Source organism: Uloborus diversus, chromosome 3, assembly GCF_026930045.1.
Source record: "Uloborus diversus isolate 005 chromosome 3, Udiv.v.3.1, whole genome shotgun sequence".
NCBI lineage: Eukaryota > Metazoa > Arthropoda > Arachnida > Araneae > Uloboridae > Uloborus > Uloborus diversus.
In genome coordinates this window covers 87,973,473-88,001,056 of record NC_072733.1, presented here as the reverse complement: position 1 = coordinate 88,001,056, position 27,584 = coordinate 87,973,473, and the positions used below count along the sequence as shown (strand labels likewise).

The 27,584-nt window shown below is 34.7% G+C and overlaps 1 protein-coding gene across 1 annotated transcript in view; it reads right to left on the bottom strand.

Moving 5' to 3' along the window:
• LOC129219455 (gastric triacylglycerol lipase-like) overlaps positions 1-27,584 on the bottom strand; it is a 51,218-nt gene that overhangs the window by 10,019 nt on the left and 13,615 nt on the right. Inside the window, exons 2-7 of the mRNA XM_054853851.1 lie at positions 24,555-24,759; positions 19,992-20,106; positions 9,315-9,465; positions 3,152-3,244; positions 1,981-2,133; positions 586-657 (exon numbers count right to left, since the gene is read on the bottom strand). Of these exons, the coding sequence (XP_054709826.1) occupies positions 586-657; positions 1,981-2,133; positions 3,152-3,244; positions 9,315-9,465; positions 19,992-20,106; positions 24,555-24,759 (789 nt within the window). The remainder of the gene's footprint in view (positions 1-585; positions 658-1,980; positions 2,134-3,151; positions 3,245-9,314; positions 9,466-19,991; positions 20,107-24,554; positions 24,760-27,584) is intronic.

Below are 27,584 nucleotides of genomic sequence, written 5' to 3'. Positions count from 1 at the left end.
AAGTGAAACACTAAGTAAGTCGAAAAACATGTTTCTCATTGGCGTGTTTCACCTGTAAAAACTAAAGCTCGAGTACATAATGTGATTACAAATCTTAAATTTAATAAATAAGGATATGACTTAGTAGGTTACACCAGTATTATTTACTCAGTTTTGCGGCTAAGAAAAGCCTAAAAACCAAAAATGACTTTATGTGTTTCACTTGTATCCCCACGATATTGAAATTGTAATTGAGTGAATAGCTGCAAAAGACACTAAAAACTTTTAACATTGTGCAATGTGAAGTGATAAGCTATAGGACCAATAATACCAAATTTTTAGGATATATTTTTCTCAGATATTAATGCTAAAAATTGTTTATTTCTTTCGGAAAATTCTGAAATGTTTATTTTAATATGAACATTGTCTACTCTACTCCAGCAAGGAATTCAATAATGCTTCGTGATTCTTTTACTTTTGATTTGATTAAATATTTCAAATGGCTTTAGTGCAAAAGAACAGAAACATAACAATGGATAGTTTCTTTTTTCCCCAAATCCAGCAATATGTTTGAAAAAATATCAAAAACATTAAAAATATTCTTACTTGTGCATAGTGGATTATGCTTCGTGTTGACGCTCCTGCTGGTGTATGAGCCACGTAAACCCCAAGACGAGTCTGTAATTTGATATCACTCATAAAGTTCAAACTGATTGAATGTTAGAAAATTACATATCAAAAAGAAACAGAGTATGCTTAAAATAACTTGGCATCATAATTAATATTTGATAACTCACTATGTTTTGAACAATTAAAAAAAAAAAAAAAAGAAACCTGTTGTACTTTCACACTAAAAGCATTTTAGGCATACACTATTTAATTACTGATTTTAAAATGTTTCAAACAGGGGGGGGGGGGAGTACATATAGAATAGATAGGTTAATTACAATGCGATTTCTATTCATCTTTTGAACCCTTAAAATTTTCTCAAACATACAAAAACTTTATCTCATTTATTGACTGAAAACAACTATTCTAGCCATATCCAAGTACCAAATCAAATAAACACAGCATTATTAGTTTAATATTAAGTTTTCCTTTAAGAAATCACGACTAAGAGTTTTGGAATCAATCAGACGGCAAAAAGGATCTATTAAAAATTTTGAGCCTGGCTGTCCGCCACGAGCTGTTTACCAAATTTCCCAATTTTTGAGTGTCTCAAAATGCTTGAGTCAGTCACTGGCTCTTAATCGAATTTCCAAATTTTACCTTTACTCAGATGAACGGAAACATTTTGGTTCCAGGAGAGTTTTAGATCTAGTTTTGTTTAAGGTATTCAAGCACATTTATTACAGCTCGTTGTTATGTAGTAAAAATAACTGAAGCCGAGTAGCAAGTCATTTTGAGAGAATCTATTAAGCTAATTTAACTTTCTAAATGTAATAATAGTTTGTTAAACGATTACTTGTTTGAAATCTGAACTTCTGGAATCTTCAGTTGTTATAAACTAAAATTGTCACATGTAAATGAAGCAACGTTACTAAGGAATGTATCTAAATTTCTTCGAAGTATTTTTGGTACAGACTAACGGTTACGGTTCAACTCGGGTCTTGGAACCAAAACTTAGGATAATTCAACTCATCAAGTATTCGGAAGCGATATGTCTGATGCGCGGTTTTGGAATAGCAAGATAAAAGTTTTTTTTTTTGAAAGAAAGGTCCCCTTTCCGACATTCCCCTGCTCCCTTTTTAGCCCTAAGTAATAATGTGGAGAAAGATAACTAACAACATAAATGTGATCGTAAGCGTGTAATAATCGTGCGCAAACAGGAAACCCGAGTACTCGACTTAGAAATATTTTGAAATAGAAGTTCTGAAAACGCAGTTTTGGGCTCTTTTTCGTCATGTTATTGAGGTCATGAGTCCGATTGTATCTGCGCTTGGTGATCATACACGAAAAAAATCACAATTGATACATAAGGTTTAAAAACACATGGTTTACCGTATTCATCTGAGAGTAGTCTGTTCCACACAATAGGAAAATAACATCTTCACAAATAAACTTTGCCGGAGTATTACAGACCAGCTCACTCAAGTACTTCATCACCGCATTGTTTGGCAAAAACTCACTAACACCAAGTATTTCAAACAGAAACTGAAACAAAACATCAGGGTTAAGTAAGATATTTTTAATACACACAATGATCATGTCTAAGCATTTAAACTAGATAATCATCGTTCTCCGGTTATTCTATTTCTCTAATAGAAATTCAACGTGTCTGAGTCATAGTCTGAGGCTCTTTAAATAAATCATAAATCAGTGCACATCATCTGTGCAATAAATCCCTCTATAGTATTTTTCAAAGTAATAAAAAAACTCTTATTCTCAATAATGTATAGGTACATATTTATTATTGTTATTAAGGGTAAGAAACGTCGAAAGGGGAAAAAAATATAGGGGAATGCGGTGCAAAGTGATAACTTACCTTTTAACTTTTTACTGGGATAACTTACGTTTACCAAAAAAAAAAAAAAAAAAGAGAAGAAAAAAAAAATAGAAAGTTGTTTTAAAAATTGTCATAGTCAATTTTATTTTTTTAATAATAAAACTTGTATTGTTCACTTTTGGGAGTAAATATGTACCATCCAAGATCAAGCATCGTTTTACCAGAGCCAGACTATAAAATGGAAATTCAGGTAATGAATTCACTCGTAAAAATTCATTCAAAAGCAATGCCTTACATTTATGTTCCCTTTCACCATGTTCAAGATACAAGGGAAACGGAAAGTACATGAGTCAAACATTGCCTTTGACTTTCTATTTCTGTTCTCTGAAATAATGTACGATTTTAGTATTTTTTACTAATTAAATTGGTGTAGAAGAAAACCATATTTAGCATTGCGTGGAATTAGTCACTCAAATCATGTATGCCCTATTTCCTTTGGTTATTATGTCAAATTGTTTAGCTCTTCGCCTACATTCTTCTAGCTGTTCAAAATTCTGAAATTTTGAGTTTTAATTTATTTCCCATGGAGAAAGACTTACTATATTTTTTCGCGAAAGAAATGGAGCTACTTTGGGTTTAAAAAAAAAGCATATAACTCATCGAAGTGTAATTATAAAAATACTGTATAAGCAACAAAAATGAAACACAAAATGATAATAGACTTACATCAAGATCCGATGTGAATGGAGCAAGGTAACGAATTGCACTAGTCATGTAACCAACAGTAGCTACTGGAGCTAAACCAACAAAGAGTTTAATCTAGAAGAGAAGACATTATAAGATAAAAATAGCCAAGATAAAATTTGCAATATAAACAAATAAATAAATTCATATTAAATACTTAACAAATTAACTTTGTTAAAAGTAAGACTACAATTTCAGCACATTCACGTTCCAGGAAATTTAAAATAGCTTGAGGATTTTATATTGATGCATTTTATGTGCAATAGTGTCCGGGATTTTTTCATAAACAATTTTTCTTAGTATATTCCCACTTGAGAGAAATCCAATCTTTGGGAAATATCTTCACATTTCAATGGTTGCCCTCACACATTGATATGCCAGGCAACGAAATTGCAGATCAGTTAGCAAAGATGCGAGAAATTTACAATGTAGACAATGTGAGCGTCTATCAGACGCAAATGCCCTGGCCATCAACAAATTGAGAGAACCATCGATACCACATAAGCATCAGATATATAGCATCAATAAGAATCGATTAATCGTCCAAACCATAACTAGGTTGAGAACAGGTCATTTTAGAGATATGAAAATTAATAGCGAGGGTAAAAGATCTTATCGAAAGTGTAATAACTGGCCAGATGCAGAGTCAACTCCAGCTAACGCATTTCACTGTCTGGCAATAATTGCGAATTTTCCAAATTTACAGAACCGGACCTGTACGAGGCCAACATTGTAGAGATAGTCAGAGCTGTGCTTTCTGCCTTTGGCACCATTTGATCGAGATTCAGCGTAGACACGTCATCATCATCATCATTTCGATTCTGTTATGATCTGTACTGCCGTGCTAAGCACAAATGTGATATCTGCAGGGGAGCTCAAAATGAGAAATTTATGATTAAAGTTTTAGAACTCGTCTTTGATTTGCGACTTAACTTATTGTTTCACTCACGGTTTCATAAAAAATTGGCCTTATTGGCGTATTTTCGTAAAAGTCTTTTAAAAATAATGAATGTAGTTACGACAAATTTTCTCTTCAATAACGTTTTCATGTGCTAGGTTGATATCACCTTAAGTGGCTATTACTAGTCATGTTTAGGAGTACCTGCTCAGATACGACAAAAATAACTTACGGACTTAGTTGTCGATTTATTTTGTTGACACAAATCTAACATAACCTGCATCCAAAAATACCATCTTCTGAATTTCAGAGGTTCAGAACTGTTAATTAGAGCACTATTTTGTTCTATGTTTATTAAATGAGCGAGGAAGTTAATTTTGACAACAGACGATATTTAATTTAAAGAATAACGAGGAGAAAAATGCATGCCATCACATTTTTGCTAAAAGGAATCAGACATAAAAATTTACAAAGATTATATTTTAAGAAATTTTAAAACATATGGATAAATATAATAAGTTTAATTTTTGTATGTGATCATTTATTTATATATAGATAATACTTTATTTTCTAGATTCATTTAAATGAGCGTGACGATGGTTTTAACAGAGCAAACGATACTTAAACAAAAACATAAGTAAGTAGTTGCAGAATGAAATGCATGTGTTTGTAGGAAGAAAATAGATTTGAACATTTTATATGCATTTCATTTTAGGAATTTGCGTTTTAAATAAATATTTAAATGGATCAGTCTTCAAAATGTATAACTTTTCTGTCACACAGCTTTTACAGTAAAAACTTTAAAGAACAATTCATTTAACAATGATTTTTAATTTCATCAAAAATACGAGGGGGGACCCAAAAATAACCGGATTTTTGTTTCAAAATATTTACATATTAGTTTATTCACAAAATTTCTTTAGTCTCCTTCAAAGTGCTCACCCTTAGATGCAATACACTTGTTATTATTTTCTTTCCACTGTTAGAAGCTCCCCTGGAACTCTTTAACTTTGACCGTGTCCAGTGCTCGTTGCGAAGCAGTTTTTACAGCCTCTACATCATCAAAACGCTTCACTTTCAGAATTTTTTTCATCCTCGGGAACAGAAAAAGATCACAGGGGGCTAGGTCTGGCGAATACGGGGGCCGAGGAACGATTGACCACCCCTGAGAGGCCAAGTAGCGGTTAATGGTGAAGGCTGTGTGTACGGAAGCATTATCAAGGTGAAGGAATTATTCTTCCGATCGTCAGTGCGAGCTCCAACTCACTCTTGTCTCTTCTAAATTTTCGTCAGTCGTAAAACGTTGACTCTCGTTGATTTTTTGGTGGATTTTTTCAACGTTTTCATCATTTCGAGACGTTGAAGAACGCTCAGAGCGAGCATGATCTTCAACATTCATACTACCACGTGTAAAGCGCCCAAACCACTCGAAAACTTGTGTACGGATCATATCATCGTTCTTGAAAGCTTGTTGAAGCATTTAGAAAGCTATTCCGTTGCCGACTTTTCAAGCAGGAAACAAAATTTCAAGCTTACAGTTTGTTCTTTTAAACCTGCCATAATGAGTTCACAGGCGGTAAGCAACAACACCTGAGAAAACCAACACTTCGATCAGACATTATCAACTAAACTGACGACACTTGCGCTGGTTTGGGAAGGTCTCTGCTCGAGCCATCTAGCTAGAGAACACTCGACGACATATAGGATTGGCATCGCACCATTAGTCCGGTTTCTTTTGGATCCCCCCTCGTATATCTATTTAAACCTGCCAAATATTTTTAATAATAATTTCTATTTTAGTATATTTTTGGTTCATAACATGTGAATTCTCACCTCCGTGGCATGTCACACACCTGATGTGACTGTTTATGTTGCTTAATAACTTGTTTAATTAAAAGTATATACTTATCTATTTATTATTCCTTTCACAAGTGTCTCAAATACTAATTGTTTAAGCATATTTATTTTTTAATATTGTGTTTTAGTTTGTTTTAGTAGGACAAGGACTCATGTCACACAATAAATTCTCACCTCCGTCACCTAAACACAAAATGCCATTCCTCATTAACACGTGGCAGTAATGACATCAAATTTTATTTTCCATGATACAAGTGAGCCCCCTTGTTTATTTTTAGCCATAGTTGAAGTTGTGAGATTTTTGTCGAAAAACAAGAAGATAGATTTTGCTTTAAAAACTTAGTGTGGTTTATTCTGACTTCTCACTTCCGTGAACTTGAATTTCAGGGATGTAAATCAATGTAAAAAAAGAAGTGAACATGTTTTCATATGCTTAACATGTGCAGATTGTAGCAACGAAGAAAAAAAGAATTTCCCTGAAAAATGTATAGGCCCATATTAATGGAAAATTCCTCACCTCCGTGACAGACCTTATCAATGTTATTATTTCTGAGGTGAAAATAAATGATGGAGGGGAAATACATCAATAATAGGCATTCTACCAAAATTATAAATTGCCAGTATATCCTTTAAATTGACTAAATACTATTTTTTAACATACATTTGAATCTATTAATTAAGTCGTACTTTAATTAAGAGAGCTTAATATTATGTTCAAACTAATCATTAAAACAGCTGATTGTTTGCACAATTAACAAAAATTACTATTTTGACATTAAATTGGCCTCGTTTTTTAAATATTAAAAGTTTTTCTTTTTTTTTATTTCCGTGAACAAGGCATTATTTTATTTTTTTAACCTATGAGTAAAATAATTGGAACTTAGTTGGGCCATTGTTTATAGTTACTTCTAGTAGAAGAATGAGAAAAAAAAATTTCGAAATTGAAAAATATTTGCGTTCATTAGAAGTTACGTTTTCTTGAGAATGCCCCAAACAGGATATTTCGAATTTTTACATGAACATTTGTGTTTGATCGAATTAATTTTTATTATGAGCCCACATCAACTACTCAATTAACAGCCAAATTAAAATTTACCACTTTGATACAATAGGCTGCTAGATCATCGAATGCTGCGTTACTAAGGCATACAAGTTTTTCGACATTATTGCTAAGAAAACAAGCTGATGTGTGCATCACATGACTTCCTCTCACTTCAATTTTCCAATTTAATGTCAATTCCCTATTATTGGCATTTTTAATGTGATTCAATAGTTTGCTCTCTAAATATCACCAACAGTGGCTAAATTGAAACCAGATTTTAAAAAAATGCCAAATTTGTCGCCAAGTTGGTGACAAAACTTGGCGACCAAAATACTGGCGATATATTGCCAAGCGTCCGCCAAATTATACACCACTTGAGTTTACATCGAAATTAACAATGATCTCCCCCCCCCCAAAAAAGGGCAATAGACCCCTTTAGAAACACCCGAATGCAACCAAAAGGGGAGGTGCACAACTAGGCCCCACTAGGAGTCTACGTACCAAATTTCAACTTTCTAAGACATACCGTTTTTGAGTTATGCGAGATACATACGTATACACACTACGCACATACATACGTACATACGGACGTCACGAGAAAATTCTGGGTAATTAACTCGAGGGTCGTCAAAATGGATATTTCGGGTGCCTGTAGGTTCCTAGGCATATATCCACGTGTGGTCGGGTCGGAAAAAAAAACTCAACATTCATTCGGGGGTAAGAAAAATGGAAATTAAGGCCAATTTTTGAGTGAAAGTTTTTTCGCGAATACAATACTTCCTTTTTTGTAAAAGGAAGTAAAAAGGGGTAAATGTCGCGCATTCCCCTTTAAATGCTTAGTATTTGTTACTTACTCAAATGTCCTTAGCAGTATACACAAAATAAGCATACAACACTTTCTTCTAAGGCTTTTTAAATATTTCACGGCCACAAATCATCAAAAACTTTAAGTGAATTAAATTACTAGTAAACAGCTAGCAATAACTCCATTTTGATAAAATATGCAGACAAAACATCTGTGCTTAGCACGGCAGTATAGACAGGGGTACCTCCTTTAAGGGCAAGGGAGCACCCCCCTGAATATCACGAAGACCCCCCAAAAAGCAAGAGCCCCCAAAAAAGTGAAAAATCCCCCTCAAATCCCCCTTAAAAATTTCAATGGCGCATTCTGCGCCATGCCCCCCCCCCCCCCGTCAGGTGGGCACCCCTGGTTTTAACCATACAGTTTCATGAGTTAATTACTATTATATAACATAAAACATTTCAAAGGATTTTAAGCAGACGATGAAAATATAGTTGAATTCACTAAATTTTAAACTCTTATTGCTCACTTAATTTGACAGTGATTCACCAATTTAATAGCACAAAATGAGTAACATAAGCATTAATGCAAATATTTTCCTTCTCTTTTTCACTTTCTTTTTTACTTCCTTTTACAAAAAAGGAAGTATTGTATTCACGAAAAAAATTTCACTCAAAAATCGACCTTAATTTCCATTTTACTCACCCCCGAATGAATGTTGAGTTTTCTTTTCGACTCGACCACACGTGGATAAGTGCTTAAGAACGTATACACACGCGAAATATCCATTTTGACGATTCCCGAGTTAATTACAACGAGTTTTCTCGTGACGTCTGTATGTATGTATGTATGTATGTGCGTATATGCTTATGTATGTCGCATAACTCAAGAACGGTATGTCCCAGAAAGTTGAAATTTGGTGCGTAGACTCCTAGTGGGGTCTAGTTGTGCACCTTCCATTTTGGTTGGATTCGGGGATTTCTAAGGGGGTATTTTGCCCCTTTTTGGGTTGAAATCATTGTTAATTTCGATGTGAACTCAAATGTTGTTGTAATATGGCGGACACTTGGCGATATATCGCCAGTCTTTTGGTCGTCAAGTTATTTATTTTTTATCTTTTTAATCTGGTTTCAATTTGGCCACTGTTGGTGATAGTTAGAGAGTAAACTATTGATTCACATTAAAAATGCCAATAATGGGGAAATGACATTAAATTGGAGTAAAAGGAAGTCATGTGATGCCCACATCAGCTCGTTTTCGAAATATTTACCAGATTTATAGAAGCATTTCTCAGAAGAGTGCCTGGACAAAGATCTAATTCAAATTTTGAGTAGTGACTTTTCTAGCATTTATTTTTATCAATTTTCTCTTTAAAAAATTGATTATTGCATCATAACTTAAATTAACAATGCATTTTCGGAAGGGGTGTGCCGGGGGGGGGGGGGGGAGTGACCTATAAATTAGTAATTAATAAATGAGAAAAACAGCGACAATTTCCCTTCAACATTCATTTAGTAAGTAACAAGTAAAACATTACATAACTCACTTTTTTATTGTATTCTGGTTTCTGAGAAAGCATTGCAAATGCACTAGTTGTGCCTTGAGAATGTCCAACGTAAAACAATTGCGTTTGTCCCGTAAAATTCAGAGCATAGTCAATCATGGCAGGTAAATCATATTCGCCCATTTCATCAAAGCTATGAAATAGAGTATGAATTATTTCTAAACACACAAGTAGGTACTTATCTTGGAAAAACATTCCATGAGACTCAAAGATAAAATTGCAAAACAAATAAAAATTTTAGTAAACATAGGTGCTTAATATTTTAAAATAGGGTTTTCGCAACTGCGGGGTAACTGGAAAATTTTTGTATGAGAGTGGGGTAAAAAAAGTTTTTCTGTGTATAAAGACTCCTAACGTGAGTTTTGTGGGGTTATAGTAAAGTGGGTGAGTGGAGAACTCTTAATGGGGTTAGTTTGCTATGACATCAGTTATGTCGTTTGCAACTTTTTAATCATCTTTAATTTCCAAATTTTTCATTATTCATTTTTATATGCGTATGAAAAATGAATCGAAAAACTTTATTCAGGTTTAGATGCATTAAGCAATTATAGTTCATTTTATAAGATACTTCTCAGTTGCCGAATGGTAAGATATATTTTCCATTTCAGCATGTCAAAAAAATAAGTTATTAAATTTTTTTTCCATCTATAGCACTCGAGTGGGTCGAAAAAAATGAAATTCTGCAGAGCACTTAGCCTTAGTAGCCACATACCTAATACGCTGCAATACGTCAAAGTTTTAATCACATCAACGGCATAAGACCATCCCTTGAACCAAGGGTTTCATTTCAGGGTAGGATCAAGGGGGTCAATGCCCCTCGCTTAATTTAAGAAAACTAATGTTTTTACGTACAAGTGGGCGTGGTTTTGCATTTTGTAATGAAATGTCATTGAGTTTACGCCCTCCCCTGCCCTGAAAATATCGAAAAAACGGACCTGTTTTGAACTGAAATAGGCTCTTTTTCTTTGTTTATACGGGGAAAATGATGAGGAAGTCACGTGGTTTAAATATTTGTTAAAAGTTATCTGTTGTATCTGATGCATATTTCAACATATTTTCAATTCACTCGATTAAATGCTGGAATCATTTGCCAATTGGAGCAAAAGCTTCGCAAACAACTCCAGTGGGCTGTTTTTCTTTTACATCTTAACGAACTTTCATTACGGCACCTCTTAAAGTTTGTTGATGGTTCAACGTCAGACTAAAAATCTTACTCCAGCAAAAGTTTTAAATTAGAAAAAGGTTGTGCGCCTCTGAAAAGCGTCCCATAGATGTTTTAAGCTATCAGAATGCAAGTTGACCCGACGATATTAAGTAAAGACCAACAATATTTATTACTTATATCACATGCCATGAAGTAAGGCGTATGCTCTTCTTTTCTTCCTAACTACGATCTGGGTGCGCTAAATATGTCTGTCTGAAAATAACTAATAGAATATTGAGACTGTACACTTCTACTATAAAACCCCCCAACTAAGTTTCAAATTTTGCTCAAATTTATTAATATATGTACTCCATCCTGATTTAGAATAAAAACCAACCATTCTATTAGAGACTGAGCAAAGCATGCGTAGGAATTCATTCATGCATCAAGATACTTGCCAAAAATGTATGAATGTAAGTGTTCCCGTCAATTGCTCGAAAGGTAAATTTTTTAGTTTTAATAACACATAGTTAATAAGCCCTATAAGTCATTATATATTTTTTCCTTCAATGAATAGAAATCTGTATCTCAAATGCAGTTTTAGTTTTTTGCATATTTCCCTGACAGTTTTTGTAACCGTATAAAAACTTTGATTTTTAATCGAGCTTGTTCTTACATGCACACAATTAGATTATAATTAAAGGCCTTGTAAAGTTTGAATCTGTACCCACTTCAACAGTCACATGATAAAAGAAAAATGTTTTTTTCATTGAAATTCAGTCCTCTTACCACAGCAGAGGAAATTAACCCGGGGGGGGGGGGGGGCCATAAAGGCCGTGAACCCAATGAAATTTTATCGGAAAACCACAAAATCATGCCCATTTGCAATTATGTGTAAAAAACGTTATTTTTTTTTAAAGTAAGGGGGTCATTGACCCCCTTCACCCTAACCCTGAACGAAAACACCTGGTTCAAGGGGTGGTCTTATGCCGTTGATGTGATTAAAAATTTGAAGTATTGCAGCGTATTAGGTATGTAGCTACTTTGTAATCTGTCATTCGTATTTAATCAATTTTACATAAGATTCTCAAAAATTCAGATTTCTTGCCAGAGCAGAAAAAATTAACTCACAGGCTTGAAATTTTACGCAGAAATTTATGTTAGGAAGTTTACCGCACTAAGGCTTAAAGTTCAGCGGAATTTAAAATATTTTGTAAATTTTCTCTTTATTTGATGTTTTTCTAAAAACCCCAAAAACTCAAGTCTTTTGCCGGAGCAGAAAACATTAACTCGGAGTCACGAAATCTTGCACAGTAAGTAGAGTTGAGTCACAAATTTTCCGCACTAAAGGCTAAGTGCTTCGAAGAATTTCGATTTTTTCGGCTCATCCTAATGTATACATATGGTATTACCAGTAAACCATGTATAATGAAAAAAGTAACAACAAATTCATTGGTAACTCAGCCGGAATGCCGGATAACTTAATTAAAAAAAGAGACACACCTAAATATTAGGGAGCTTCACAATTATTTCACAGTACCGATGAGAACAGAAAAAAAAAAAAAAAACGCAACACTTTTTAAAACAGGGGGGGGGGGAGACTAGACAGCAATAATCCTTTTTAAAATCTCCGGATGTTGAAGGTAAAATAAGCGACTTAGAAGTCGTCAAGTAAGTTGAAAATAAAGCCAAAGCAATATAGATGGTAGTTGATAGGGATGTTACAGAAAGCAAAAGAATGGCCACAAAAGTGATAAAGGGTATTCTTAGAAGGATTTTAGTAGTTTTGTGGGACAGGAAGTGGGCATTTTGTTAGTAAAACAAACTAGTTACACAAAACGTTACAAATGGATACATTGGAAATTTTCAAATGAACTGCACCGGTTAAAGAAAAATGATGAATAAAAAGCAGAAAATAAAAAGGGGGATTTGGGGCCTCTTCCCCGAAGGTTTTTCGAAATTGTAGCTGTAGAACCGCAGTTTTAAACAATAGTTGGTGGTGTATGCCGGTAGAAAGATTCGGGGATCCCGACCACCGGAAACTCGAAATTTAAATCTTAAAAATGCAATTGTTGGCTATCTTTGGTAACGTTAAGAATACCGGCAATTTTTTGAAATTGAAGCTCCAAAAAACGTAATTTTAGTCGACTTTCAATTTTTTTTAGGGAGGTCTCCGCTGGTAACTCTTAACAATTATGTTGATGAGAAGAGGATGGGGGAGGGACGTTCCCCCGGAACATTTTCGAAGTTAGCTTTAAAAAAGCATTTTTTTTTTGGCTATCTATGGTTATGTTAGTTCGAAGAAAGGTTCGGGGGCCCACCCTCGGTAGTTTTCTGAAATTGAAATTCCAGAAATGTAATTGTATATGACTTCCAATCGTGTAATGAGGGGGTTGAGGGGTCTTGCCGCTGATCTTTTTGGATTTGAAGCCCTAAAAACGAACTTTTAGACGATCTTTAAAGATGAGAGAGTTTCTCGAGGACTTGGGTGAAGGGTAAGGACGCTCTCCAGAGGAGAAGGGGGGGGGGGGGGTAAACACGCCTCTCCCTGGTCTTATAAGTGAAGTAGCAAGATAAGTGCAAATGGTTAAATGACATAACATAGAATTAAGATATATACAAATATGCAAACAGTGAAGGTAGCATCATGCAAATAGTGAAGGTAGCATGCAAATACATAAGTGAAACTTTTTTTGCCCTTTGTATGAATGGTAAGTAATGAGCTTGATTGGAATACTTTCTTAAAAACATTTAAATATCAGGTCTACCGGAAAGTTATGTCCGTTTATGGAGATTAAGAAAATAATACTGTTTTTAAAACGTTTAACAATATCTTCTGTACGATGTAATTACCAGCGTTTTTGTCAGCGTGATGGCAATTGGTGAATCTCATTTTTGCGGAATGCCTTGTCTTCTGGAGGCCTTGAACTCAAGTATTTTGAACTCAAGTGTTTTTACATCTTTACATGCAGTTTGGAGAGACTTCATAAAATCTAACGGTGTAGACTGAAAAATTCTTTGTTATCCACAACACTTCCCAGACATTGCAGTATCCCCATTTTTTTTTTTTTTAAATATTCCTCTATTCGCATTTTTTTATTTTTTGCAGGGAAAGGATTCCAAAAGAAAGAAGATGTCAAAACAGCATACTTCGCTTCGGAAAACAAGGCGCTTTTGAAAACGGGGATTTTTCCTAATTGCCATCACGCTAACAAGAAATCAGAAAACTGGAAATTAAATCGTGCACTATAGAACGTGTCGACCTGTGTTTAACCTGCAGGACATTTATTTTCTTAACTGTTAGTCCTAAATCGGAAATAAATGCATCAAATTGCTAAAATGGTCAAAATGAGATGCAGAGTTAAGATATTGAAAGTTTGAAGTGATTAGAAAATATACAGTAAAATAATACGAAAGTGAACTATTTATATGGCTCGCGGATAAATAAAGTTTTATATAGGAAAATTATAGGCATAAAAAATAATAATAGCAAAAAGGAAAAAGGACATTAATGCGACCAGTATTCACCGAGGTATGAAATGCAGAGCGAAGAGTTTTGTGACTAAACCACTTTACACCTCTGGTTTTATGGGATCATACAGCGGCTTTAAATACTTGCTATTTCCCTCTTAAATTGCAAGAGGATTTGTATAGTTTACTCATCAAAGTGTAACATTTCTTTTTATTATTCAACAACGATCAAACAAATATATATATATATATATATAGATATATATATATTAGGGTGGTCCTTATTTATATGGGAAAATTTTTTTTTCGGAATTCAACAAGTGACGCCCCCCTAGTTTTGTGACACTATAATAAAAAGTAACGTGTGCAAAATTTGAACTCGATTGGTCAATAATAACACGTGCCCCTAGGCCGTTGAACTTTAACACTTTTGATAATTTTCCCACAAATCTTCCGAGTTTTTACTTCAGACCCAGTACATCGTTTTTCCTAGGTTTGCAAAATATTTTTAGTGAGGTAGCGCTAAAATTAATCTTTTTAATTACTTTATATCATCTAAAGATTTTACGTTGAATACGAATGAAATAATGCTTTAGAAACTTTCCTTAATTGTACGCTTTTCCCAATGTATCTCAATAGTGTGTATTTTTTTCCAATAGTCTTGGATGGTCTGTAAAATAAATTGCTTTGTGACTCATATTTGGTAAATTAGTTGTGAAATTCTTCGATTAATATTGTGCACCTCTTTCAGTTGTATCATTCACAATTTTCAGTATTTTAACAATCTCTCTTCCTTTTAAATAGCTTCCTTCATTTTGCCGTGAATCAGGATCAAATAGAAAAAAATCTTTTAGTATTTGCAACTTATCAAACAGTTTTATTGACTTGTAATTGATTCTATAAAGAGGAAGATCTTTACTAAGAAAGTATTCCAAATCATCTACTGTTATCTGAAATTTGTTAAACAGTCATCAGACACGTCTTCCTTATCACAAGCATTTTTTTGACTAGTCTTTTCCTATCTTCAAAGTTAATTCCTTCATCCAATGCGGACAAAGCTACTAGTGTATCCCCTAAATACCATAAGTGATTTATGAATTTTCCAATCACTGCTTCTGTTGCATGTTTGTCATCATTTTGTACGCTGCTAGTTTTTCAGACATATTATATTATTCAAAGGAGCCTCGATTGCGTTGCTGCGAAAAACCATATCTTCATTGAGCATTTAATTGTAAAACAGCTTTGTAAATCAGCATTGAAGGGCGTTCTTTTCATGTAAAATCAATTTAAATTGCTTCCTAAACATAAAAACTTTCAAACAAAAATTCCTTTTGCCACCCATGTGGCTCAGGGATAAACTCCAGGTTGCCGAAAACATATCCCTGTAGGAGGAAATTCACCAGGAAATATTATTACAAGTTATGAGAATTCTCTGAAATCTTTCTCAATTCCGCTTTTTACGAACAATAATATGTCATCAACTTCGTCTTTTAGAATTTAAGTGGTATGTGTACTTGATTGAAATGTTATAAGTTCTGAATGATGGGGACAGGGCCGATCCTAGCAGGTGTGCAGGGTGTGCACCGCACAAGGGCGGCCAAAGCAAGGGGCGGCCGCAGGCCGCATCATATAGTTCTTTTAATCAAGCAAAATTCCTCAAGAATTTCTCACAAGATAATTTATAATAAGTCAAATAAATATGCTGAATTTTAAATGTTCAATTATCAAAGTAAGTACCGATTTCCCGACAGCATAGCATAGTTTAAGATAAATAGATTGTTAGGGAACATTGCGTTGGTTCATTGTTCATTAATATCTACTCTTTACACACATGCTTCATTTAGTTGCAAAATTTGTGACAGAACCGGTAATCAAGCATGGATACAGGGGAGGGGAATAAGGGAAATGGCCCCCTCCTGAAGCATAAAAGGGTGCCTTCTAAAAGGAGCACTCAGGGCACAGGGAGGCCACTAGTGTTTATCCCCCAAGCTTATGAAGATCTAAACAATGAAGACATATTTTATATATTATATTTAAAAGAAGCTATGCTGATTAGATACTGTCGCAAGCATTTAAAACAGCCAATTCTGTTTTCAACAATCGCGGATGCGTGGAGAGACAGTGGAAAATTGCGATTCTCCTGAGAGTCAAACATATATGAATAATGAACTAAAATTTTCTAATTTTCCCCCTTTACAGCATTTTTTTCGAATTAAAATCACGAATGAACTGCCTGGTTTCAGATCAGGGCTCTTGCCTCGGGTAGTAAATTTAAACGTAGCTCCAAAAGGATGTCATGACCTCCTTGACGAGACTAAAGAAGGCTTAAAATTGCGTTTTCAGGACTTTAATTTCGGAAAATTTTGCTGTTTGGACCACCGATTTTAAGGACTCAATTAAATCTCTGATTCACCCCTTCCACCTTAACTTAATGAAACATAGTCTGAAAATGTTGTCTTTAAAATCCAAAAAAAAACTCTGGAGGAGAACTGCCTGGCTTATGTAACTTTTCACGGCTCTAGGGCATATACCCCTCAATCGTCGAAGTGAGATGGACAAAAGTCTATAGTCGTGTTTTTCAGATATTAATATCGAAAATTATCCGAAAGATCCGCTGAAACTTCCCAGTTTTGTTAACGTCACCAAAGATAGCATAAAATTGCGCGTTTAGAAATATCCACTTGGGAGCTCCAAAACCCTTCCTTCTCAAAAATAGCCTAAAACGGATTTTAGTTCCGAAAAATATTTCGGTTCGGAATATTTTCACGTTTTCCCTATCGTTTTTCAAATATCGCCAAAAATGGATTTTTGAAACAATAGTGCCGAGAAATTACCTGAGGAAAGCCGCCAGATCCCCTACCGTCACCAAAAACCAGCCTAAATTTGCGTTTTAAACTTCAATTTCAAAAACTTTCGATAGAAGATGATTGAATCTCCCTCACCCATTACTTTTCCCCTGAAGTCTCGAAAAATTTCCTAAAATTGCGATATTGACCTCAATTTCGAAAATTTCTCCATGCACCTTGAATATACCTAACTCTTTTCTCTCCTTGCAACCAAACACAACCAAAGGTTACTAAAACTATTTTTTGTACGCCAATTTCGATAATCTTCTAGGAGCAATCCCCCCTCCTCCATCCTTTCTCTGATGTCATCGAAGACAGACTATAAAATGCGTTTTTACGACTAGTAAAATTTTGGTATCTATTACTTCTTCAAAGAGTATAAATTGTACCTAAGGAGTTTCTTACTATAAAACTTTTCTTCCTTTTTATGAGTTCATCATTCTTGTTTTTTTTTTTTTTCTTCTTTTTCTTTTTTTAAATTAGAACTTGATACAGAAATTTGAAGAAATATTTATATGGGACGTCAAAGATTAGTCAAACTATGGAAATTACTCTTGAGAGGCGGCACATTAGTACTTTGCACACGGGCGGCCGACAGCCTAGGATCGGCCCTGGATGGGGATCATTCCACAAAATTTTGAAGCGCTTAAATAATTGAATATCTGATCTAGAACTAAGAAAGGCAAGAACCTCTTTAAGGACACACTCTGCACTACGATTGTACGATTGTATTCTTGTACGAAGTGCAGTGATGATAGCAATCCAAATGCAATATATCACTGTTCATTTCTTGCTCTAAAAAATTGCATGCACAATTTATACGGTTGGTACTGCAAAGTCGTTGTATCAAACACTACAGCTAAGAACAGTTAGCAATAAAGAGCTATAATGTAAGATATCATATTACAACTGAAGAAATATCTAAGGAATTCCGAGTAGCTGTTCAATATTAGGACCTGAAGCTATCACGGTAATCCTGTCGGCGTTCTTTTTCCAGTTACATCTGGATGTAGCTTTGTATCCCAGTGAATAACTACAAAATCTAAATTTAAATAATTCATGAATTTTAATTTTACCTCTAGAAGATTTTCTTTTGCTCCCTTAAGGAATATACGATTGACCACTTGGTCATTTGGATTTAAATTTACTGCATCTACATAGGCTGTAAATAAATGAACAACATCTTTATCCCTAATATGGCATTTGTCTAACAGTGATGAAAGGCGAGCAGATATCAATAGCTGTCAAGCTTTTTTTGCATTCGGGTAGACCAGCTGTAGAAAGCAAAAGGTCAGCAGGTTAGGATAGATACCCATTTCGGTTTCTAAATCTTGTGAATCGCAAGAATTTGATGATAATAAAGGACTATGTACTGAAATAGAAGAAAATGAATTTAAAGTAAGTTCTACATTGTTCCGAGCTGGATATTTTTTTTTTAAATTTATATTTTAGCTATGGAAAATACAGTATATTTTCATGATAGAAGTAATCGAGGATTTTTCGAAATTTATATTTTAAAAATTAAAAATTGCATAGGCATTTAGGTATGTTTATAACTAAAGGACAGCGAATTAAAATATAATTGCAATTACTTATATTTATAGCATTGAAACCTTGCGACTCTATTTGCCACACCTATTACATACACAGGGAATTTTGTAAATCAGCATCCCCAAAGCCTGGTGGAGGCAATTTGTTGTTGTCAAAGATCGTACATTAATGGCCTAGGCCATTCATTAATGGCCTATAGAATTCATTGTGTCCATCTTGATGGGAAGAAACGTTCCCCTGCTGCTTGGTTGGAATAAGCGCAGAAGAGCGGTACGCTTGACCCAAGGCCATTGGAGTACATTTTATTCTCGGTAAAATGTTAAATTTTACAGAATGAAAGTGAGAGAATGGTCGGTCTGGAAGTAGCAGCACCTTTTGAGGTTCAAAATTACTTTAAATATAAAACGTTAGAATATTTTTACATAAAAATGAGAAAATCGCAGTTTTTACTTCGAAACTCAAAGAAGGGGGCCCTAGGGGCACGTGTTAATATTCATGGATTGATTTAAAATTTTGCAAGGATTATTTATTTGTACAATGGAACAAATTGAGGGGGCGTCGCGTAAAATATCTGCAACTTCAAAAATAAGGACCACCCTAATATCTATCTATCTATCTATCTATCTATCTATCTATCTATATATATATATATTGTCCGTACGTAGCAAAGACTACCACTCAGGACAGATTCCATTTCAAAAAGGGGCGATAGGTTGAGGATGGGCACTTACTGCTCGCACTTGCTGTCTTTGAACACGTTATTTTGAACCTTTTACTTCCGGGTTTCTCTCCCTATTTTGATGAAATCACAGCAGACCTGACGCATGCGCAAATTGGCGCTAAGTCTCGGCTTAGGAAAACGAACAGTATACATATTGTTTATGTTTTCTCTTTTTCTTTTGTTTTTGTTTGCTTCAATAATTACCATAATCCGTGTTCCTGGTAGGGCGATATATTTCCATCTCATTTTTAACACGGTCCTTTAGAATTTAGTACTTGAATATCTTCTAGAATTTTGGTCGTTAGGGTTTCGATTTTTATTTTATTTATTTATTTATTTATTTTGCTATCGTTTGTAATGCTTTTGATGTTTCTAAATGTAACTTTAGGGATGTGTGTGTCATAAGGGGGGGGGGGGGAGCGTCATATAAAAAGTAAGGCTTCGTATTTTTTCACTAAAAATATTTTTCACTTCAAGCTTTTAATATCTTAAAACTCTTCATCTTGTTTTGACCATTTTTGCGCTACTAGCGATCGCGAAAATAGAGTCCTTGCAGATTAAACGGGAACACGCTGTAAAAATTTGTTTGAGGCCGTGACAGCCTGATCTGTAAGGCATCGGACTCGTAACCGAAGGATCCCGGGTTCAATCTCAGCCGGACTTCCTCCATGTTCGTTAATGATGACTGGGGCACGTTAAATATGATGGTCACAAAGTCCTCCAAGTGAATCAATACCTCTGGTGGTGCTGGAACAGAGATTGTTCGGCTTTTGGTCTGGAATGGGGAATCATGAATTGTGGTGTGGTGTGTATATACATTTTTTTTTTAAAGAGATTTTCTCTCTCTTTTCAAAAACGGACTGAGCTTTCCGGTGAATCTAATGTTTTAAAATATTTTTCACTACCTCGGTACTCTTCATACTAACCTAAACTCCCAAAATTGTTTCATGTCAGGGCTGTACTTGATGTGACGCCTAGAGTACGTGTTACCTCTAATGTTTCCAAGCCAAACATCAAATCCAGCATCAGCCAGTATGAAACCTAAGGAAAGATACGTATACATTACATATGACTGCTCTCTATTACAGAAAAAGGGTTAAGAAAATACATATTTTTTAAATGTACAGTAGAAAATGAGAGCTTTCGTTCATTCAATGTTACTCAATATTTCATCAGAAATTTAAAATTAAATTACAATGAAATTCATTATTTCTTTGTGTCATCCAATTTGAATATTTTTTGTTATTATTTTTATTTTAACGTCTTCTTCAATTGTAAATTTTCCGCGAAAGAAATTCGAAAATAAAAAATTAGTTTTTTTCCACTTTACATTAGCACACCTCAATGCAAATTTTGTCGAAAAACAACACAAACCACTCCACTTATATGGGTCATTCTCCAGAATGTGCAACTTTTGAAAGAAAATATTTTTCAATTTCATAACCTTTTGTTTTCTTCCCTTTTTTTATTCTTGCATGATGGTGTTACCTACTAGAAAAAACCATAAACAATGGCCCAACTAAATTCCAATTCTTTTACCCATAAATAAAATATAAATAAATAAAAAAAATATCTTGTTCACGGAGGGAAAAAAAAACTTTTATTGTTTGAAAATTGAGGCCAATTTAATATCAAAGAAGTAAATTTGCTAATTGGGCTAACAATGAACTATTTTAATGATTAGTGTGAATCTAAAGCTCTATTAATAGTTATCCTTTTAATTCAAAATTGTGTTTAAAATAATATAGTAATAATATATTTCTAAATTAGTAAGTTTGAGACTTACTGGTAATTTATAATTTTGGTAGGCTGTCTAAAATTAATATATTTCCCCTCCATCATTTATTCTCACCTCAGAAATAATGACATTGATAAGGTCTGTCACGGAGGTGAGGAATTTTCCATTAACATAGGCCCAATGGATACATTTTTTTCACGGAAAGAAATTTTTTCTTCGTTGCTATAATCAGCACATGTTAAGCATATGAAAACAAGTGCACTTCTTTTTTCACATTTTTTTACATCCCTGAAATTCAAGTTCACGGAGGTGAGAATTTCCAATTGCCACACTTGGGTTTTTAAAACAAAAGATATCTTCTTGTTTTTCAACAAAAACCTTGCAACTTCTTTACGGCTGAAAATCAACAAGGGGGGCTTCCTTGTATCATCATGAGAAATAAAATGTGATGCCATTACTGCCATCTGTTAATGAGAAATGGCATTTTGTGTTTGAGTAACGGAAGTGAGAATGTATTGCGTGATGTAAATCCTTATCCTCCTCAAACGAACAAAAACACAATATTAAAATATTAAATAAACTTAAACAATTAGTATTTGAGACACTTTTGAAAGAAATAATAAATAAATAAATATATACTTTTAATTAAACAAGTTATTAAGCAACATAAACAGTCACACCAGGTGTGTGACGAGCCACGGAGGTGAAAATTCCCAAGATTTGAACCAAAAATACGTTAAAATAAAAATTTGTATTAAAAAAATGTTGGCAGGTTTATATAGACATTTTTTGGTGAAATTAAAAAACATTTTTATCTGAATTGTTCCTTAAAACTTTTACTGTAAAAGGCGTGTGACAGAAATGTTACACTTTTTGAAGAATGACCCATGCACAAATACATTAATTTCTCAAATCCCGTGGTTACAAACGTATTTATTCTGTGAATGACTCATTTCAGTATTGCTTTACATTATTTTTTCTAACTGTGTCTGAACTGCTGTGAACGTCGAAGGACAACAAATGGTAATTTGCTTTAGCTTGACGACGGAGAGATGACGGATGAACTGGAAGAGGAAACAGAACAGCTCTTTGTAATAGGTAGGATCAGCGAGAATACGCAAGTGATAAAGTGTTTCTACTGCTGTTGCGTTCTCTCTGATTATACCAATTACAAAATGAAGTGGTCCGTTTCCACTTCAGTTCATCCACCTCTCTCCGTGGTCATAGGCGGATTTACGGGGTTGATTTACGGGTAAGTTTTTTCGCCAATTTGGCGACAAATTTGGCGATTTTTTTTTTAAAAATTGGTTTTAATTTGGCCACTGTTGGATACATTTAGAGAGTTAACTATTGAATCATTTTTAAAAGTGCAATAATTGAGAAATAACATTAAATTGGTGTAAAAGGAAGTCATGTGATGCACATATCAACTCGTTTTCTCTATTGTGCTCATCTTAGCTGTTTTTAGACTCCTGTACTCGACACTTTCTTACTCGGGATGTACGTAAAGAAGACCTCTCCGTCATGTACCATACTCTACCCTACGTACTAATTTTATATTTACGCCACTAAAAAGCAAAAAATAAATTACTTTCAAATAAAAAAAGAACCGACTTCAAAAAAAAAAAAAAAGGAACTAAAAAGTAAAAAAAAAAAATTGTCATACTCACATATGATTTCCTACCCAAAACCTATAAATCAAATTTATTTTACTATTCCGGTAGAGAAATCAATTAAAACTAAACATCCAATTATAAAATAAACACTGATTTTAATTACTGTACGATGAATTATTTTAATACCTAACTAATTATATTCGATCTCTAAATTTTTAATAACCTTTTGAAGTCGAGGCCTCCTATAAACTATTACCTAACTTAACTGACAACCCACCGAATCCTGAGTTGAACACCAATTTAACTAAACGCGAAATTAGTCTTTAAGTCTAAATCTACTCAGTTACGTTAGAGAGCCCGACTTCAAAAGGTTATTAAAATTAAGAGATCGTATATAGTTAGTTAGGTATTAAAATAATTCATCGTATAGTAATTAAAATCAGTGTTTATTTTATAGTTGGATGTTTAGTTTAGTTGATTTCTGAACCGGAATGGTAAAATAAATTTGATTTATAGGTTTGGGTAGGAAATCATATGTAAGTATGACAAATTTATTTTTTCTTTTTAGTTCCTCTTTGTTTTTTGAAGTCGGTTCTTTTTTTATTTAAAAATAATTTATTTCACTGTTTACCAGATGTGTGTATATTATATTTTTTACGATCACATTTTTAAAATGTGCAGTGAGTAAGACTTCCTTTTTTTCCACACTATACGATTATGTTTCTTTAAAGTACTGTAACAGTTAATGGTTCAGTTTTACTTTTATTTTTCAGTTATAATGTCATAGGTTTCTTATTTCTTTCTTTTTATTGTCCATCTTTTACAATAACAATTTCTCTCTTCATTGTATCTCAGTTCATACTAAATATATTTTTTATATAGCTACGTATAGCTCAAGCATTTCTTTTACTCAAATCTGTAAAGTACGGAAATGCAACAAGTATGTTTTGAAACCCGATTTTTGAAAGAATTTTAATCCCGGTATCCCATTATTAAAAAATACGGAATACCGGAGTTATATTTTTGGTCCGGTATCGCAATCACACATTGCAGTCTAAGAACAATGCTGCCAAGTGCATTTAAACGGCAGTATCTGCAGAAATAAGTTTTCGAGATATTTGAAGAAACGCGTTTTGGATTTAATGCTAACAATAGAAAAATGTTGGAATTAGACGTCTTTTTCGCCTTTTTTTCAGCCGAAACCAAATAAGCGAGCTTTCACCATAAAGATAATGTACAATAGATGACAAAAATGCAAAAAAAAAAAAAAAAGGCAGTTACTGCCCTTCACCTGCACACGGCAGAATGAGTCCTTTGTAAATTCAAGTGCTTTAGAAAGGTACATATTCTAACTGGTATAAATCGAGCACAGTTGTTAAAACTAAAAATTAGCACTAAATTAAATATTGTGCTAAAAGTTGGGCAAAAAAACTTCTAGGTCCCAGTCTAATAGAATGATGTCTCAAAAATGAGAACTTCTCAAGTTAATTTTGAGAATAAGGGTGTCTCAGAAATAGGCACATGCAGTATCATTTTTGAGTTTAGAGCAACCCCAAAAACGAGAACATGTCGAATCAATTTGGGAATAGAAGTGTCAAAAAAAGAAAAAAAAAAAAGAACATTTTCTATTATTTTCAAGTAGAGCGGTAGCTCAAAAATGAAAACATGGCGAATCATTTTTGAGAAGAGAGTATATTTCAAAACTAAGAACTCAAGTGTTCCAATATTAAGTCATTTTCTTTCGGAGCTTTCTTGGATACATGATGTGCTTGAAAACAAGCGATTTTGCCTCAATAATAAGAACCAGAGGCGTGCACAGAAAATTTCGGGGCCCGCCACAAATAACTTTAACGGGCTCCCCTTCATATTGTTTACTCCTAAGTCTCTAGATATATTTCACCAACCTTAGGCCCCATTCAGGCTTGGGCCCGGGCAAACAGGTGTCCCTCCCCCTCCCCATGCACGCCCTGATAAGAACGCTGGTTTAACAGTGTGATCTGTGCATATAAAATTAAAAATACCGTCCCCCAATATCGACTACTACTTTCTTTGATACTTAAAAGAAGAAGGAGCCATTTTTCTCCAATTCCTGCATGAAACTATTCAGTTAAATCAAGTTTTAATAAAAGCCATACCGAGACTTTGTTTAGGGAAGTTGATAACCCAGTCTGTTGCAGATGATAGCAGCCCATGCTGCAGAAAGGCGACTGGTCTTTTTCCGAGGAATTTATTCCAGCCTTGACGACCATAACGAATCCTTTGCACGGCAAGAAGGTAGCCATCTTTAGTCTGAACTGTATGATCTTCTACAGGATATCCTTTACTGCTAATCAAGGAACTCTAAATGATAAATGAATCAGGTGAAAAATGTTTACCTTTGTACAATTACTATAATTTATAAAATCAATATCAATGTTGGATCCAAAGTTAAAGCTAAACACTATTTATTCTGACCTGCATGCAAAGATAGCTCTTCGTTTTTCACAGTACAGTCGAATCCCGACTTACGCGAGGGATGCGTTCTAAGACTTCTCGCGTGATGCAACATTCATACTGCGTCCGCACATCCGTCAACTACGTATACTTTTCTCCCTAAAACCAGTTTTCGGCCGGCGTTGCCATGACAGCAAGCCGTATTGTACGGGACCCGTCGACGGGACGAGAAGCCAGATATCTGATGGCTCTGACGTCCATAGAGTTGGGCGTCGTATTTCATTGGTCTCCACGAGATGAGCGCGCTCTCTCTATTGGGTGAGAGACTGACATGTGCGTTTTTCGCGTTCACAAAGTATGAATGCTTCTCTCGTTTCGGAAAACGTTACTCTGTCCGCTTTTGCAACATTCAAACAGCGTCCGCACATCACGTTCGCTCCGCCAAGCGGAGCGAACGTGACTTACACTTACGTTTTCCGAACAGGGAGAAGCATTCATACATTCGAACGCGCGTAAAGCACATGTCGATACTCTCACCCAATAGCGAGAGCGCGCTCATCTCGTGGAGACCGATGAAATGCGACTCCCAACTCTACGGACGTCAGAGCCGTCAGATAACTGGCTTCTAGGCACGTTGACGGGTCCGGCACAATACGGCTTGCTGTCATGGCAACGCCGGCCGAAAACTGGTTTTAGGGAGAAAACTATACGTCGGTGACGGGTGTGCGGACGCAATGTGAATGTTGCATTTACGTGGCGAACGGAACGTGATGTGCGGACGCTGTTTGAATAGACACGTTTAGTGTGACGTCAGGGGTTGCCAGAAACACGGGGAAGTTTCCAATCATGCCGTTGCTATGCGCGTTGCTAAGGAAGAAACAACATAGGATCTCCGTACGAATAGGGTTAGAGCGATGTTTAATTGATGGTTTCTTGCCAATTAAATGCTTTAAATAATTTTTTTGCGTGGTTTCAAGTTACATATAAGCCACCCATAGACATCATTTGACTAGTATCGATAGTTTTTACATGTGAAACGAATTAAAATTCGGCAAAACAAACTCATGTGGAATACAAGTGTTTTTTCTAGAGTTATGCACTCTTCTTATTGTTTTTTTTTCTTTGGGGGGACGGGGGCAGGTCTGCCATTTGAGAGAATCAGGAGAGGCATTGCCCCTCTCATGCTTTTGGAAAACAACTATATTTTTATAAATTTGGCGTAATTTTTGCTGTTTTTCGGCGCAACATACATTAACTATTTGCCTTTTGCATGTACCCTTCTAGAAAATTTGAAATATCATGCTTTGGGGGGGGGGGGGGGAGAGATTTTTCTTTTAAAGTTTAGGGTAAAATTTCTTTCTTTATTTCTTTTTTTTTTCGAGCAACAGGAGTAGCTTTAATTGAATTGTATGCATTCTTTTCTTTAGAAGACGAGAGGCCATGTCAGCCTAGTCAGATACCTAGACGGGGGGGGGGGGGAGGATTTTTTTCCATTTGTTCCAGTAATTAATGCATATTTTAATAAAACTTCATTCCTTCGGGCTCTTTGGGTGAAAGTCAGAATTCGAATTGTCACGAGTATTTTAATTTTTTTTTTTTTTTTTGTATTCCGAGGCGGAAGATTTTTAATTTACTCTACTTGTTATCTTGTTATACATATTTTTATATCAATATACATAAATATATATTAAAAATTTCAGTTTTTTCTACTATTTGAAATGCATAGCTCAATTAAATTCTTTTTTTCTTCGGGAGGAGGGGATATTTCTTCTTGCTCTTCGTAATTTTAAGTAATTGCTCTTTCGGGGGCGAGGATATACATATTAGTTTTTTTCTAGTTTCAATGGGAACTATAATAATTTCTTCAAGCTAGTTTTTATTCCTATTCGGAATAGAGCTAAATTGGAGTTTAGCTTAAATTATGTGTGGGTTAAAGAAAAACTTTTAAATTAAAATATCTTGATCAAACATGCATTAGGATAAGGAAAATGTAACCTAACATCCCCCTCCTACCCTAAAAAAAAATAATTTTAATGCAAACAAGCATCACAATCGAGTAAAGTAAAAATTATCCTTTCACAAACAAAAAATAACTTATACAATTTTTTTTAAAAAATCCCGCCCGAAGAAAATAATTATATTGAAATTCTTACTTAGCTTTAAACAAGATTAAAAAAAATTATATCTCCCTCGTCCCGTCATTTCAAATTTTTCAACAAAGGAGGGGGGGGGGAGTTGGAAATCATATACAGTCAATGCATATATTGCATCGAAAGAAAAAAAAAATACGCTCAAATTTATAGAAATAGAGCAATTTTCCGAAAGCGGGGAAGGGGGAATGTCTTTCTAGACCCTCTCTAATGGCGGAGCTGTTCTCCTCCCACCAAAGAAAAAGAAATAACTAGGGCCGTTCACATGACGTTTTTCTACCTCGCATTTTCTCGCTCCGGCTCTGCAAAAACCCGGATCGAAAAATTCCTCATTCACATGTGAAAAGCTGGTTTATCCCAGAGAGCGGATTTACCCAGCATCCTTTGCGCAAATCCTAAATGGAGGAAGTAAACCTTCACAGTTGGCGCAGTGCATTCTGGGTAACAACCCGGCTTTTCTCCTACCCCCAAGCAGGAGGAAAAAAATTCCAGCATTTCCCCAGCAAATAACCGGCTTGCGGTCGAAGGCAGGGTTTTTCCTGGGTCGAAAAGCGTCATGTGAACGGCGCTAATAAGAAGAGT